Here is a 17,384-nt window from a genome sequence, read left to right as displayed (position 1 = left end):
GTAAAAAAAAGAAAGAAAATCAGTCAGTAAATTTGGGGGACAAACAAAATAAAGACAATTTGATTAGATAATTTGTAATCCAGAAACACTGGATTATACATTTCCAGTAATGTAACCCAACAGTGTTTTATCTGTACATCACTGTACATATCTTTTTAAACTTCACTTCCCCGGGATGAAATAACTCATCATTGGGGTTATTTTTTCAGACCGTGGAAAGCTCCGTCCAGAGCCACAGAAGACATTATACAACTGTTTTCCAGGTTTAATGGTAGTCATATCTAACTGAATGAATTAAACTTGATGTGACATATTGGTGGATTGCACCTTTAATTTGTTTTAATATCTGCTACCCATTGCTATAATGTAGGCTAATCCTCTGAATGTGAATGGTTTTACTAAAACACGTGTATTAGATTTAGCTGCAATTAATTACTTAAACGTTTTACTTGTGATGGAGTATTTTTTTTATGTGATATTTCACTCTCTTATTTCACTGGTATTTGGATCTTATTACCTTTTCCGCCTCTGCAGCCGACTAGCAGCTGTCGTGACTCACAAAGTCCAGAGTCAAACCAGGTAATGTTAGGCGTGTAAGTTGAATTATGAATGAATAGATTGCTTTTATAATTAATGTCCTGAATTTCATCAGGCCCAATTAAAGTTATGCCACTGATTTGCTGTCCTCTTCTATAGACGCGTTTTCGCAGTCAACGAGCAATGATGGACGAACACAACGTCAACTTCGTTAAACTTCGAGATTAATCGTATGTGGTGCTTATTAGACAGTTATAGCAGCTCATTGGACAGTTATGCCAGTATCGGTTAACGGTACGAGCAACGTAGCCAGTCCCGGAATATTACCTCCCGCCTTCGCTCTGTGATTGGTGTAGCGCCTCGTCAGTCACGGCGTCCTGCGTTTTCATTGGTCGACGCTCTCCCTCAGGAATCTCCCTTTAAACGTTCCCAGGACCGTCAAGATTTTGGAGCGGATTTCTACACACAAGTGTTCAAAGTGTCAGAAGCGCTGCGCGGTAGCCTCCGTGTCTGGGGATATGCTGTAGTTAGTCGTCGGTAGTCAACAACAAAAAAAGCACCCCGGGTTCAGAAGAAACACTACAAGACCATGGAACTGGAGGAGAAACCAAAATATGGTAATTATTTAAAGTCCAACACGGGCACGCTTCACTTCACGAACCGTTAGCTTAACGAAACGTCTAATAAACACGGTTAGCTAGTTTTGTTTGGGCGCGAGGCGCTACCGTTACTCCTCGCGATGCAGTTTTATCACATTAGACTCATGTTTGTGCTCCGCTTCGCTGGGAACTACTTTGTGGACCACTTTCTCCTTTTGAACTCACGCGAACCTAAATATTAACTCCATCCATCCATCCATTATCTTCCGCTTAACCTAAATATTAACTCGCACGTGAATACTAACTTTTGCATACGCTCGCGTGCGTGTTTGTTTTTGTTTTTTTGCCCGTCGTGTCTTCTCAAGATTCAGGTCGTACGTGGGCAGAAGTTGAGCTGCTGGCGTTCAGGGTCTACGGCGCCTCGGTGTATCATGCTTGTCCAGTTGCTGCCACATTCCTCAGACTGGTACGACGCCCAGCTATGTATAGAGCTAATTAGAAAATACCTCAAACACGTGAAAAGGGTTTGTCGTCGTCTTCTATGGGTTGGTGTCAAAATATAAATATTAGACTCGGTTTTATTACATGTTTAGTACACATGTACTCTTGTTTTTATTGTTCCAAACAGTATTTATAACCGTTTCTGTGTGGTTGTAATTGCCCATAAACATAGTGACGCATCCTGTATGCAGCTTCTTATAAGGGAAGTGGATCTCATGCAATAAAACGATAGGGAGTTTACACAGAAGAAGGGAGGATGTTTATACAAGAAAGACCCCTTTTTTGTATGTCGATAACCTTGTCTTTATATAAATGAATGGCCTCTTTTTTTGTTTTTCATATTGTTCTGCAGCGACATGTTTAGCTTCTGCAGATCAAAAGGAGGCACTTCTTCTGTGCTGCGATTCAAGATGTGGCTTTAACGTAGTGTTTTGCCTGCACACACCCTTGTTTTCTACTCCGCTGCCTCGGGGTGGCTAATTGACTCACGTTATGCTTGTTTTAAATCATGAAAATGCTCAAGAGTGTGTCACTGTTTCGGACAGGGAGAAAACAGGAGGAGGAACGCAATTTTATTTCGACCTAAGGGAGAAGATGCGTGCAACTCGGCTACAAATTCATTTCAGGAATGACTGTGTTTTGAGATAGCAGCCTCCAGGAACCTTTAGTGCAACACATTAATATTTATCAGTGCATCTTGAGACCAGAAAACCATCTTAAAAAGAAGAAGAAGAAGAGGAGACAAGAAACCTAATCATGCCCTTTCAGAACATACTGTGAGGACCCGCTAGTTCTACATGTTGGAGTAATTTCAGGCTGAGATATATCAAGAAACCTCAATGACAGGATTGAAGCAGCCGGGCGGCCGTGCCCTGGTGCAGATTATCTGTAATTATAAGACATATTTAGGAGAATGGTTTGAAATCCGATGCCAAGCGTTCAAGCAGTTTGTTGAAGCTCATTTGAGCTACATTTGCAGCTTTAAGTCCCTGCATGCTACAGCTGTTTCTCTCTACTACTAACAAGCAGCCAAAAGCCTCTCAGTCACTGCAGCCACCCGCTTCCACTTAAATGCCCTTACTCATACCCTAACAACCCAAACCGGATCATGTGACTCTGCTAAGTGTTCAGTGGTCCTGTCAACTTGCCTACAGTCTGAAATACAAAGGCATGTCCAGAGCAGTGTTACGGTCTGGGAAAATGAGTTTGGAGAGAGGAAGAGAATCAAATGCAGATTAATTTGGATGTGAGGGGGTTTAGCTCAGGAGGTAGAGCGGGTTGGCTTGTAACTGCAAGATTGCTGGTTCGATCCCTGGCTCCTCCTAGCTGAGTGCCTGGTGTCCCTGAGCAAGACGCCTCACCCTAATTGCTCCTGTCGCCCTGCGTGGTTGACTCCTGCGTCGGTGTGTGAATGTGTGCATGAATGGGTGAATGTCAGTCAACACTGCAAAGCGCTTTGGATAAAAGCGCTATATAAATGAGGATGTGACATGAATGTAGGACCATCCCAGTGAGCTGTTCACAGCTATTTTTCACCAGTCAGTAGTGGTTCTTCATCTGGCTGACCCTTCTTATTGAAGAGGGATGCTTAGTCTAGAAAATGTCTTTGCTTCCTGTTTTCTCACTTGGGCCAGTTTTGTTTCTGTCTAATTCAAATACAACTCAAACCATCTTGGTTTCACTTTCATTTCAGCTTCACTGAGAGTGACACAGGAGACAGGGCTGAGTTCAGTAGAAAGGAGAGCACACATGTTTCCCAAAATACTGTTGTGAGGTCGGTGGGGGAACAAGAGGTGATGAGGGTGAAGAGTGGCGTAAGAGTGGCGTAGAGTGGCGTATCCAACTGTTCTGATTTCTTTTAGAAAAAAGGAAACATTTTTGTCGCTTGACCTCCATATATTATGAGACAGATGCGGATACAACGTTTTACTGTGGGTATACTGTACTGTGTGTGTGTGTGTGTGTGTGTGTGTGTGTGTGTGAGTGTGAGATTTGTAGTGTTGCTAGACCCGAAATAGATCTGAACTTGTGCTTGAACAGTCCACACCCATTTTACTGTAATGAAAGAGATGTGGGCGATGGGCAGCAGCTGTAACCTTTAGGTGTTATTAAAGTCCGCCTACTGTCCTGTCTGGCTATATAAACTATTTATATAAATACATTTTAAATACAACGTGTTTTTCTTTTCATGGTGATAAAGATTGAGTGCAATTTAAAAGAAAATTGTTTGATTTTAATTTTCTGATTTTGAATTAGAAAATAAATAAAACCACCAGAACGAATAGAAGTAAAATGCAACTTTTTACTATCATACTCACTATAGTTGAATTTAAGTTTACACATCTAAGGGTGGGAGTGCAATTGTATTTCACTTCCAAAACTGGGGCATGATAAAAACATTTGAACAGTTTAGCAACCACACTTGTGCTGTATATGTTACAGCGGACAAAATGCCTTTTGCACAGCAGATTTTTAGACTTGTCATAGTAGGAAACTCATAACACTATGTCTCGGTTCTATTCGAGTGTCCCAGTGAGAGTCTTGGCACCAGGACCCTGAAACTGAAGCAACTAAACTGATGATTTACACCTGCGCTTTCCCTACTGTGACATGTCAAAATGTCTTCCACGCGAAAAAGGCAAACCTATAAATAGAGTGGGGAAACACAGAATTGCAAAAAGACAATGGTTTCAGTTTAACTTTTGATTTTGTTTCTGTGAAGAGAAAACTCAGATAAAGATGAAGTTTACTTCCTTCCTAACAGTGATTCATTGTTCAATAGCAAATATGATGATGACTCAATACATTACTGAACTCCTAATCAAGACACTCAAAAGCAAAATATAAAGAAAGATTGTTTATCTGTAAAAAAGATGCATTAGAAGATGGTATGGCTTTTAATAATCCAATCATACCTCTTACACATAAAGCAAATGTCATTTGTATTTCTTTTTAATTATTTTAGTGGATGCTCAAGGGTTGTCTGGTTGCACAGTGGAATTAGATTACATCCCTTGGAGAGCTTTTAACATATTAAAACAATTGCTCACTGCCACCAAAGAAAAACACATTACCAGTAATTAATTTAAGCCTGTTTAAAAACCAGAACAGTGGATTTTACTCCATCGTACTCACTCACCACGCCACACGTCAAACTAGCTGTCAGTCCAAGCTAATCCACCACCACTTACCACAGGTCAACAGTGAAAGCACAATAGATGGAAGTAAGAACTACTGTTGTGTCCAGTATCGTCATCCAAAGAATCAAATTCCTCAGAGCCTGTGTTTCGGAGTCGGTTTTGTTATGGGAATTACAGCAGGACTCCTGATGGGAATGCACCATGACATTGGCCATAAAGCAAAACAGAGTGGATGGAAACACTCAGTCAATCCAGCTGGAGTGAAAGTTTCTATCAGCATCTGTTCAAAACATTGAAGGCATTTAGTCCTTCTGTGGGCTCTTTGTTGGAACTGTGAATTCATCTGCCATACTTGCATTTGGCCGTTGAATTCAGAGCAGGAAGAGATCCAACGTTCCTCGTGTATGAAAGCAAACAGGATCCAAACAGATTAGTTTTTATTCCCTTGTGGTCTCAGTGCCATACCACCATGTTCCCACAAGATGGGAGAAAACACTTTGATGGGAAGAGATTTGAGTGAAGCCTGTTTGAGCTGCTCCACATGGCGGTTTGTTTTTTTTGTCACAGTTTTTCAAAAAATGATGTATTGTTGGGAGTAATATTGTGGAGATGAAATATTCTGCCCAAAATATCCTGCTCACCTGAATGTAATCATGTCTCCTCTGCAGCTACACAAAACACCACTGGAGGCAACGGTGCAGCCAACCCCCCCATTGTTGTCTCCAAACACATGTTTTTGATAACATCTAAAGAATTTGACTAAAGTTCACGGGTTTACACCTCGTCTTTCACTCTCTTCCTGTGAATAAGTCATTTTTGCCTGTTTGGATGGCTTTTTTAGGACAGAAATAAAGTGGGAGGGAAACAGACAGAAGTGGGAGGAGATAGAGGGAGGTGCACAGGTGGAGCACAGAAATGCGAAGAGGCAGTTGTTTCAGGATAAACACAGAGGGAAATCTGAGGTGGAGCGCTGCTGGCTGCCCAGGCTCACAGCTATTCAGGGACAGGTTGGACTGGTTTCTACCTCCACAATACCTGCGTTCCCCTGCTACCGCTCATTCACACCAGCAGAGAGGGAGGAAGAAGTCAACCGGATTAATTAGCTGTAGCAAAAGGTCAAAAAAGCTTCTCTTTTCAACAATTGGCCCAGAGAGGAGTTTCAACATGCCGGAGGAAGAAGGAGAATTTTATGGAAAGCATGGTAACTACTCTTTTTGCTTTTATTTCTCTTTCAATTCTCAGCTTTTTTCAAATGAATCTGCCTCGTGAAGTGAAGGGTGTTGAGTGAAACTGCAGCGGCAGTATCAGCATGTCAACATTGTGGGGAAGGACTGGGTGTGTGTGTGTGTGTGTGTGTGGAGCTCTGCTGATTATACAGGTGTGTGAGAGCAGGGAGCTCTTATATCAGTGTTTTCTCTTGCACAAATATGACTGTTGTTTGTGTGGATAATCATTGAACGAGCTGCTGTTATCATGAAGTTAACAACACCTCCCTTTTATTGTCTATCTTTATATCAATCAATTAAAATGCTCTGTTGTTGCAATTTATATTAAAACAGCTTTAACTCTGTCCTTTAAATTGCCAAAACCTCAGGAGTGACAATACTGACATCACACCATGTAAATGAAATTCTTCACCCATGCGCTCTCTGACAGGAAGCTGTGACTTCTCTAAAAGCTGGCCTGGGAAATGCTTGCAGCAGCATTATCGTCCGTACCACATAAATAATTAACGTGCAAAGACGCCACAGCAAACATCATACCCCATGTCTAGACTCTCGGGTGTCGCATGTGGACATGTACATGCTGTGGTGGCATGGGGCTGATGGTGGGGCTATTTTAAAGCCATAACAACGCAGCTGTGATGTGAAAATATGGTGTTATTTTGGATATGAAACCATTATTTTGTGTTAGTGTGGCGTTTACTGCCTGCTCATCTGTGACCTTTGTTGTTCAGTAACAACATGGCACATCGTTTATGTCCTGGAGAGCAGCAGTTAAGCATCGAAAGATGAATTTGCATAGATAACAGAAGCTCTGTGTCCTGCTTCTGCTGACCTCCGCTAACCTGCAGCAAACTTAAACTAAATGTCTGAGCCTGTAATAGATCCCAGAACCCAGCATCGGTTGAATACTGAGATTCTAAATCCACCTTAAGGCATGGCAGGGCTGATGGTAAAATATATATCGTACAAATGGTTCAACTTCATGCAATGGATGCATCTACTGCAATGAATGATTTAGGCCCCCAGTAGTAGCCGTGCAAGTCTTTCACATGGGTTCGCTGCTGCTTAGTCACCAGGGAGGAATCTGTTGTGTTGCCAGGCGTGTCTGCCTGCAGGGGAAAGTCATCTGACAGAAGAATGGGAGGAAGAAGGGGGCGTACAGATTCTTATCCTTAGATGATCTCCCCTTTTTAAAAACCCAGTCTGGGTGCAAGGTGCATCTCTATTTCAGACGTATTTTGTTGCACATCCAGTTGAAGACCTCTCACCAAGCCATGGCTTCAGCAGTCACAATGTCGAGAGTTATAAAAACACTATTTTCCTTCCTGTGTAGGCGAGCCAAGGAAGTATGACCCGACCTTCAAGGGCCCGATCCAGAACAGGTGAGCTGGATGTGATTTTACTTCTGTTTTTTACTGTGTGCATGTGGCCACAAAGAGGTTATTTTCAACCATTCAACCTTTGCTTTCTCCTCTCTAGGGGCTGCACAGACATTGTGTGCTGCATCCTTTTCATTATTGCCATACTGGGTTATATTGCAGTGGGAGTACTCGGTAAGGAAACGTCCGTGCAGTTTGGTATACCTCTAAAAACATCATCCAAAACCTACAATAAAGACGTTTTGTAACCTTTACCTTCTACTTTTGTGCTTCCAGCCTGGTCCCAGGGTGATCCCAGGAAGGTGATCTATCCCACAGACAGTCGAGGCCAATTCTGTGGGCAGGCTGGCACCCCACTTGCGTAAGTCGCTTTCCAAGTATAGATTATAATTATAATTGTCCCTGTTCCTCTGCTGGACATTTTCATCTTGCTTTGAGCGCACAAACACACACACACACACACACACACACACACACACACACACACACACACAGCGTGGTGTTAGTTTCAGTGCAGCAAATGTCCATCAACATTAAAACGAACATGACTCAGCATCTTTATTCACCAAAGGTTTAGCTACAGAGAAGGTATAAACAAGTAATATTATAATCGTCCTTTTACTCAAAAATCCCTTTTACTTAACATCATTACTGTTTATGCAAACACAAGAGAAAGATGAGTAAGTACAGAAAAAATGTCATTTGTGTTACTCTTTTCAGAATGTATATTCAGAATGCAATCTTTCATTTTCCCATCAAAATGATTGAATATCTGTTTTTCAAAACAAGGCAACAAATTATTTCATCCTCCTTTTAAAAAAAAATATTTTAGCTTTTCCATGTCATAATATTGATCAAAAACCATAAAATCTGCAGTGTCCTTTACCCATTCAGCTATTAGCTGAATAAATTGGGTTCTAAAAAAGATACATTTTGTGAACAAGTTTAATTCAGAAGACTGTAAAACTGGCATCAAGTCTAGTTCCTTATTTAACCTTCTCGGTAGTACCTCCCTCATAAGGAGCGCCTTTTCTAAATCTTCCCCTCTCTCAGATCTTTTCATTCAATGTGACTTTTGATCATGTGAGGATGTATTTACAGTCTGGACGCTCAGAGATCAGATCTTACTCACGTTGGGATCCGATCAGCCAGACCACATGCCGAGGTGGTATGGCTTGCACTGAGTTCGGATCTCAGTGAGGTATGAGCAGCATGCAGACACAATCCGGACGTTTTCATCTAAACAGGTCCTCGGTTCCTCTCCCGAGGAGAGCAAAGTGAGTTAAGTTATAGCTGATGAACCCCCAACATTTCCTGATTTTGCTGCTTTTAAATAACTAAATAATTTAACCATTATTGTTAAGAATTTATAGGAAAATGTGTTGATCACCGACTTAGCAGAACTTTGCTTCAGGCTGTTTTTTCAATGAAATTAGTCTCCTAATACTGCAGAGGAGGGAGGAAGAGTAAGCAGCAAAAATAACGGGGGACTTTTATTGTGAAGAATTTATTGGAAATGAAATTGAAATTTACAGCCGCATCTTTTGCCCACAAAATATATATGATCACCTGCCGATCCAGTACCGAGTCTGACTCATCCAATCACAAGTCGCATTGAAAAGACGTACCATCTCAATTCCCATATATCTTAGTAAAGAGACAGTTTTCATGAAAGGTGCAACTTCCGATACGTCCTTTTCCACATAGAAACCATGAAACCCCTCCGCTCACTTTCACCATTCCACCTGCATGAGAAAAGGATGGCGACGCCAACAACACCTTTTGTTTTGTGTACTTGACACAAGCATGAAGCCAGGAAGGGAAATAAAACAGTCTGTTATTCATTGAATGCACAGATACTGCTTAAACACCTCATGAAGTTTTCCTATAAGCGTTTCTCGTGTGCGTTAACAGGGACAAAAGGGTGCTGTTCTACTTCAACATCATGAAGTGTGCCAGCCCCATGGTGCTGCTGGAGTTCCAGTGTCCCACCACACAGGTGGGAACTCCTCTTCTCTCAGCACGGATTTGGGATTTGGGACACAGCATTTATCAGCCATGGTCTAAAAATAATGTTTTGTCTTAGCATTCAATCTCCTATCGTGCTGCATTTAGCATCCTGACCAGTGAATGCTTTTCCTGCCTTCATATAATTGTTTCCTACCGCTCCCTCTTTATTTTAGATGTGTGTGGAGAAGTGCCCCGAAAAGTTCATGACATTAGTCAAAGCCTACTCCAACAAAAAGGACTTTGACTACTACAAGACATTTTGTAAGGAAGGTGTGACTAATACAATGGTGAGTTTAAAGCCGAGTTCCTCCTTGGATGCTTGTTTTCAAGGCCGCTCTGTAGAAACTTGATCATTCAGATTCAAAGGTCTGCACTCACCTTCTTAAGTGTTTCCTGTGTTTCAGGGGATACCACAAATCCTTAGCCTAGGTCTCTGTCCTGCCATGCTGATCCCCAGCAAACCCTGTGAGTTGGACCCAAAATATATATTATACTATATTATATATCATGATTGCTGGTGTTTTTTTAACTTCTCAAAAGAATTAAATGAACCAGCCTCATTTATAATTGTTAATGTTTCCTCCATGTTCCCTCAGTCACCCGTAGGTGTTTCCCTGCTTTGGGCCAGAAAGGAGGAGTGATCACGGTGGGAAACAACTCTCACTTTGATGATGGAAGTGGAAAAATGAGAGATGCCAAGGATCTTGTGGACGGAGTCAAGTGAGTCAGAACTATCACCGATTTGAATTGAGCCCGTCTCAGCATCCCTCGTTAGATCTGACAAGCGATCCCATAGTGCATAAACAGATAAACATACAGAACCTCTCCTCTAGGAATGCCACCGTGGTCATCGAGGCTCGGCAGGTGGTCATGAAAATCTTTGAGGATTTTACACAGTCCTGGTACTGGATCCTGATGTAAGTCACCCACAGCTGCTTCTTTCTCTCTTGGATCCAATTTCTGTGCAAAGAATGAAGCATCAGTGTTTGTGTTTCCCTTCCCTCCTCACACCTCCCACTCTCTCCAGAGGGTTGGTGATTGCTATGCTCACCAGCCTGCTCTTCATCGTCCTCCTGCGCTTCCTGGCAGGGATCATGGTCTGGGTGATGATTGTCTTGGTGATACTGGTCATAGGATATGGTAAGAGCAACGCATATCAGTCATTATGTTTGCTATACTCGCTTCAAGGGCCTGTGAGACATTTTACTAAACTGTTCTTTGCCAAAATAATTCCATCATCTTTAAAGCGACCATATGTTTGTGTGTTATTGCTGTAGGTATCTTCCACTGCTACATGGAGTACGCTTCCCTGAAAGGAGAGCCGGGCTCTGACGTTACTCTACAGGACCTGGGCTTCCAGACAGACTTCACAGTCTACCTCCAGATTAGACAGACCTGGCTGGCCTTCAGTCAGTACACAGCAGCTAATTTACATGTTTATGGATTCTGACACGGGACACCCGTATGACCTTTCCCTTCTGCTGCCCTTCTCCTTCAGTGATCATCCTGGCCATTGTGGAGGTCATCATCATCCTCCTGCTCATCTTCCTCAGGAAGAGGATCCTCATTGCCATTGCTCTCATCAAAGAAGCCAGCAGGTCAGACCTCACATTCAAGCTTTTAGAGGAGAGGACGGTGGTGTGGAAAACAGTTCAGTGACTGTGTTTATTTGCACCAAATATTCCCGTTTTTGCCTTTATTCCAAAAAAGACTAGATATTCCTGCCAAGCCGCTTACATGGCTGATGAAAATAAATATTTCACTAATATTCACGTTAGCATGCAGCCGTGAATTCCCATTACTGTAACGTTAGTTGTCGTTTTCCAAATTCTTCCAAGCATCATCTGTTCCATTTGAGGAGCTCGTCGCCACATCCATCATCACTGGGGTTTAGTGAATCCCATGTCGGTGGGTTTGACGTGTCGATGCCCTAACATGTTGTTTAACACGTTGAAACATGGAAAAGTGGAACGGCAGCTGCTACTGCTTTGAGTCAAAATGTTATCTTCAGAGTTTTCCATCTGTGTGAACACTGCCTCTCTTTTTTTTAATCCTTCAACCACCTTCCTGAGGTTGTTGTGGTGATATTTGTTCATATCTAAAAACCTGTTGATATCCAAGGCCTTCATAATGCTTAAAGGGAGGAGTGTTTGTCCTCCTTTTCTTTTAGCCATGCATCCCTACTCCAAACTGTTGGCTAGTTGGTTTGTGTACAGCACACAGAGCTGGAAGTAAACAGGAAACAGTGTGTGAATAATAGTGTGCATGTAAATGTAGTAAATGACTGTTGGAGACTTATAAATCGCCTTACTGTGACTCATACTATTTTTAATAACTCAGTATTGTGTCGGATATATGACACAGATGAGGTCATTGAGCTCATAGTCGTATTTTTATTGATGTTTTGCTTGGTTGTGGTGTTTTGTTCACAGAGCCGTCGGGCATGTGATGTGTTCCCTCGTCTACCCGCTGTTTACGTTCCTCCTCTTGGCCATGGTCATCGCCTACTGGGCCGTTACTGCTGTGTATCCTTTCAACACGCTGCCGGTCAGTGTCGTCATTAAGGATTAACTGTAGCTGGTTGGAAAAACCAAGACTTCTTATGTACAGTCTGAGTGTGATTAGTCCAGACATTCTGATTCAGCTCCTTCATGTACCAGACCTCCGATCATGTAACTCATCAAGCAGAAGTTAATGAGTAAATGACAGCGGTTTACCCAAAATGATGTGATGTCATTTGAAGGCCTTGTGATTATTGTCCTTGATGGAAGTGATCAGCTTCTTGTCTACCTCTAATGAACCCATCTACAAAGTTTTCAACGAGACCGCATGCGACCACTCTAGGAAAACCTGTGACCCAGCGGTAAGTTTTCTCATTTATATGGACGTTAGATCCTTCAGGCAACATTTTTTAAACGTAACACCTTTTTGTTAATGAGTTATCCTCATGTTGACCTTCAGAACTCTGATTCTTCTTTTAATTTGTCACTTGTGAATGCAGTTTATTTTTAATGTCTCTTTATAACGTGTGTCTGTGCTCAGAACTATACGACCACTCCTGAAAAAGCCCAGTGTCCCGACTCCGAGTGCCTTTTTGCCTTCTACGGCGGGGAGACCGTTTACCATAAATACCTGATCGGCCTGCAGTTCTACAACGTCTTCCTCTTCTTCTGGTGTGCCAACTTCGTCACGGCTCTGGGACAGATGACGCTGGCCGGGGCCTTTGCCTCCTACTACTGGGCCTTCGTCAAGCCGGATGACATGCCTGCCTTCCCAGTGTTTTCTTCCCTAGGGAGATCTCTCAGGTGTGTATGCGTGTGTGGAGGGAGCATCGCTACATCATAGATCTAACAATCGACATATTACAGATGCTGTTTTATCTTGTTTTAGGTACCACACAGGAACTCTGGCGTTCGGCTCCCTCATCCTCTCGATCATTCAGCTCATCAGGGTTTTTCTGGAGTATCTGGACCACAAGCTGAAAGGTCTGGTACTGTTTTTGGCTGCAGTTATATGTCTTGTCAAGGCATTAAATAGCATACAGGCCTGAATCAAGCAATAACCTTTGATCAGTTTTTGCTCAGTGTTTCAGTCTGATTGTTAAATGAATGACCTGCACAAATAGCAAAGCTCAGACATAAATCTGCATCCAAGTAACTAACTACATTCTAATGCATGTCTGGGATTTCTACCAATCACAGGAGCCCAAAACAAGTTTGCCAGGTTCCTGCTGTGCTGTCTGAAGTGCTGTTTCTGGTGTCTGGAGAAATTCATCAAGTTCCTAAACAGAAATGCCTACATTATGGTGTGTGATGCTCATCATTTAATAAATAGAAATGCATTACTTGTAAGGTTGAAGTATTTGAATGTAATGAGTGTGTTTGGCCTCTAGGTGGCGATTTATGGCAAAAACTTTTGCACCTCTGCCAGAAATGCCTTCTTCCTCCTCATGAGGAACATGATCAGGTGAGTGTTCAAGGGGAACGTTTTGTACAAATATGTGTTGAGTATTTTGTGTTTAAAGTGTTTATTTTGATAAGTTTAATTTCAAAGGAAAAATGACTCTCTTTAATCCCCAGGGTGGCCGTTTTAGACAAAGTGACTGATTTCCTCTTGTTTTTGGGAAAACTGCTCGTTGTTGGGCTCGTGGGTGAGTCTGTTTATGTTACCTTTATTCTTCATGTTTGATTATTTCATGGGACACAACTTATTTGAGACTAGAGAATAAAGCTGCATAATATGAGGAAGATGTGCAATTATAATATTACATGTTGTATACATTAAGGGTTAAGCATTTCCTGAAGAAGACGTGGGATATATATATGTGCCCACCCTGCTGATTGGCATGCTTTTTGTATTTATAATCATACTTTTATAATAAAACGTGATTTGAATGTATTGGCTGGGTTGTTGATGCAGAACAGTAGTTTTTAAACAAGAAGCGTTGCACCTTTTGATGCATCACAGTTGTGACTACACGGTTCATTATAATGAGCTCGTTCACAGTGAGTCACTGCTGTACAAAGGTGCTGCATGATGAGCACAGCGGGACTGAACGGGCTTCCACAGGCTTTAATGCAAAATATAACTCATAAATGATGCATGCTGTTTTAATGAGCTTATCTACATTTGACAAGTGGGAAATACTAAGAATTTTTAAATTTGAAATGAAAACAGGTGCTGTACAAATAGAATGAGGCTGAATGGATTTCCATAGATTTTCATGTGTTATCTAACTTGCCCGATGACGACTGATTGGCTATGAATAAGTTCATTATCGTTAACGAACTCGCTCATAGCCAATCAGTGTGCAGCGTAGAGCATGTTGAAATTTGAATGGAGTTGCCCGAAGGCTGCAGCCAGGATATGAGGTTGAGGGTTTCTGGTCTTCCTTCCACAGGGATCTTTGCCTTCTTTTTCTTCTCTGGGAGAGTGCAGGCCTTTGAGAACACGGCTCCCCATCTGCACTACTACTGGGTACCCATCCTGGTCAGTCTGCATCAGCATTATATCATCACAAATACAGCAGAAGTTGTGTATAATTCTGTTGCTTCTGATCCACGATGCTTTTTGTTACTGATAACTTCTGGTTCTTGTTGTCCTCCCCAGACTGTGGTGGTCGGCTCGTACCTCATTGCCAGCGGATTCTTCAGCGTGTACTCCATGTGTGTGGACACTCTCTTCCTCTGCTTCTGTAAGTAGCACCTCCTCGGCCATCGCCGCTTTCCGTGTTTTACTTCTAGATGGACTCTACGTTGCAGACTGAAGAAAGGCCTCGGTGTAAAATGCAAAGCTTAAATCCAAAGGTTCCTCACTTCTTCGGGTCTCACATTGCTCTCGGTGTTGGGCTGTCACTAATTCTGAATTGCATGAGTATGGTGTGCCACTCTTGGAAATTTCCCCATCATTGCCAAATAACAGTCTGTGGCATCTGTTATGTAAATCTGAAAATGCTGCTGCTTGGTTGGTTGAACTGTTAACTTTCAAATCTGAATTGCCTGTGGGTGCCTTTGCTTGCTTGCTATTTGACCTCTTTTTCTCTTTTTGTCTCCTCCCCCCCCCTTCACTTCCCACAATTCACCCCTTCCCCTTCCTACTGGCCCTTTTTTTTTTAACCTCGATTTCCACTACTAATTTTCTGTTCCATCCATTAACCTGTACAAATACACACACGCACATACACAATAAGGTGAAGACCTGGAGCGCAACGACGGTTCAGCCGCAAGGCCTTATTACATGTCCTCAACCCTTCATGAGATTCTGTGGAAGAACAAAGCCGAGGACCCGTCTTCATCTTCTGCTCGGCAACACGACGATGAAGACGTCCAGTCGAAGCTCCAGCAGGCTCAGGAGGAGGACGCGGCTTAGAGAAGAGGAGTTTTGTGGGAAAAGACACCGATTTAACTGTTCTATTTAAAGACTATCCGAAATGTTAAGGAGCTGGAATCGTGCCTGTTGAGAAATTCTTCTTTGCACTTAACCCACTCATCTCACAGAGGCAGAAATAATATTCTAATTGTAGTACAGCATGCCTTAGAGTGGAGATTCAGTGTTTATTCACAGCTGAGTGCTGGATATTTCCCTTTACCTTTTTATATGTCCTTAAACAAAGGCCACCGTGGAAAACGAGATGTGAGGGATTTGTCTTCCTGATTCACCATTCGATAAACCCCTGACTGACTTGGAGCTGGTTATTTGTTGCATGATTAAGACGATGAAATGGCCTCTCATCGGAGGTGATGAGATTGAGTTTAGACTGTTTAACAGCCAGGTCTGACATGGTGCTTTGAATGTCTGCCTGCTTTCTGATGCCCAACCGAGTGCTGCAGAGATGACGTGTCTTTTGTAGGACAGGAAGTTAGGATTGTTCCAGCGACAAAAAGCCAAGGGATGTTTCCGTCGGTTTTTAAGGTTATTGCAGAAAAGCTCTGTGGCGAACAAACATTTAAAGGGACTAAACCATGTGACGTGAATGAAGCTGTGAAGGTAGAGTAGTCAGTGCGATGACGTTTTATTCATCCCCTTAGCAACCACCTTCTCCCATGAGAGGGGTGTTTCCTTACATGTTTCATTCATTTCCCCTTAAAAACTTTAAATGACTTAAAGACAAGGGAGCCTGAACTGCAACAATACGGACTAATTTCCAGCTTTTAAGACTCATCTCTGCAGCACTCTTAATATCTGGACATTGTATGAATTTACTTTTTTATAGCCTACTAATAGTGCTCCTACTGCCACCGGCCAATAGAAACCTGAAGCCGCTCATGTGCCTAATTGACAGTGTTAACGTCGGTCTGTTTGCACCTTCTGACTTGGTACTTTACTGTTAATGCAATCAGAACCAGAGTTTTCAGCAGGACGCACGATCACTTTGATTTCTGGTCTCAACAGGGATTAATCTGTAGGAATGAATTCTGGTGATTTTCTCGAGGCGAGCTGGGTCTTTTTTTTCTCTCTCCTGTATAAAAAAAAAAATCAATGTGTGCAGTTTTTCGGTGCCTCTTCATAAAGGAAATGTGTGCCTGGCAGTAAAGTAATTTAAACTCTTTGAAATGGATTCATGTTGTTGGCGATTTGTCTATTTACATTTAATAAATGTAAATGAAACTCTGCAGGAGATGAACTTGAATTGTGCAGCTTGACGTCTGTTTGAACATGCTCGCCGTGAATCGAGTCTAATAGCTTGTGTGCTGAATCTGTCTCCAGTGGAGGATCTGGAGAGGAACGACGGCAGTGCAGAGAGGCCCTACCTGATGCCCGAGAGTCTCCGCAAGGTCCTGAATAAGAAGAACAGCCCGGAGCCGGCCCAGTAGGCCGTGGGCCGACCTGCACCTGGCTCTGTGGAAACCAGCTCAGATACCAAACCTGTTACCTTCAGTCACCGGGAGCCTGCAGGTGACGATCATGTGTCATCTCTTATATTCTGTTACTGCCAAATATTTTCTGCTTTGAATTCAGTTAACATCCAAACCCGTTTGTACTATGTTGTAAATTTTTTTTAATTTTTTTTTTTATCGGCTTTATTCATTTATTTTTAATTAGTGTTACATGAAGGTATGTCTAAATGTAATCTACTAGTTTAATACGTGTTTGTGCTTTTATCATCGTGTTGTCTTGTGTTATATTTGAGTAAATATTTAAACGTGTTACCAAAGCCATTAAAGTGCCGCTCAGGCGTAACGGAGGACGTGTAAATCTACAATTAGACTATTTCATAAAGCATCTGATGCTGTGATGCACCTTTTTGTTTTTTTAAATGTTTTATATCAGCAAGCATAGAGCTAAATATAATATCAGAACAAAAGTACAATTTATATTGTATTTTAATGTATATGGTTATACTTTGATGCTTATTTCATCATTGTGGAGTTGAATTGATAAGGTTTTTGAAATAAACATAGTTTTGTACATAATTGTAGAGTCTGTCTCTCCTTTTAACCAATTATTATATTATTATTATCTCCTTTTCTCCAATTATTATATTACGCTCTC

General features: G+C 42.0%; 1 protein-coding gene across 4 annotated transcripts; it reads left to right on the top strand.

The window, feature by feature from the left end:
* Nucleotides 1–989: 989 nt before the first annotated feature.
* LOC311030804 (choline transporter-like protein 2) lies at nucleotides 990–17,305 on the top strand. 4 transcript variants are annotated; one of them, XM_084036807.1, is made up of 22 exons: nucleotides 990–1,154; nucleotides 7,337–7,385; nucleotides 7,483–7,556; nucleotides 7,659–7,743; nucleotides 9,297–9,381; nucleotides 9,566–9,679; nucleotides 9,797–9,857; nucleotides 9,989–10,112; nucleotides 10,226–10,309; nucleotides 10,420–10,532; nucleotides 10,670–10,801; nucleotides 10,891–10,990; nucleotides 11,825–11,917; nucleotides 12,171–12,255; nucleotides 12,435–12,697; nucleotides 12,783–12,877; nucleotides 13,094–13,197; nucleotides 13,285–13,358; nucleotides 13,472–13,542; nucleotides 14,293–14,381; nucleotides 14,502–14,586; nucleotides 15,082–17,305. In XM_084036807.1, exons 1-22 carry the CDS (start codon nucleotides 1,127–1,129, stop codon nucleotides 15,258–15,260), a joined length of 2,187 nt encoding a protein of 728 aa, XP_083892933.1. In that variant the 5' UTR covers nucleotides 990–1,126; the 3' UTR covers nucleotides 15,261–17,305. The 4 variants fall into 4 exon arrangements, with proteins under 4 accessions (XP_083892933.1, XP_083892935.1, XP_083892932.1 ...); XM_084036809.1 differs by having other exon boundaries at nucleotides 991–1,154; nucleotides 16,599–17,305; XM_084036806.1 differs by lacking the exon at nucleotides 990–1,154 and adding an exon at nucleotides 5,726–5,978.
* Nucleotides 17,306–17,384: the final 79 nt, after the last annotated feature.

This window comes from Eutrigla gurnardus (genome assembly GCF_963514095.1).
Source record: "Eutrigla gurnardus genome assembly, chromosome: 20".
Classification (NCBI taxonomy): Eukaryota; Metazoa; Chordata; class Actinopteri; order Perciformes; family Triglidae; genus Eutrigla; species Eutrigla gurnardus.
The sequence above is the reverse complement of the archived record's forward strand: the minus strand, read 5'-3'. Positions and strand labels throughout refer to the sequence as shown.

Coding starts and splice junctions, on each gene's coding strand:
- LOC311030804 (XM_084036806.1), top strand. CDS start 5,942: ATGCCGGAGGAAGAAGGAGAATTTTATGGAAAGCATG. Junction 12,878..13,093: donor TCTGGACCACAAGCTGAAAG/GTCTGGTACTGT, acceptor TACCAATCACAG/GAGCCCAAAACAAGTTTGCC. Junction 13,198..13,284: donor ACAGAAATGCCTACATTATG/GTGTGTGATGCT, acceptor TTTGGCCTCTAG/GTGGCGATTTATGGCAAAAA.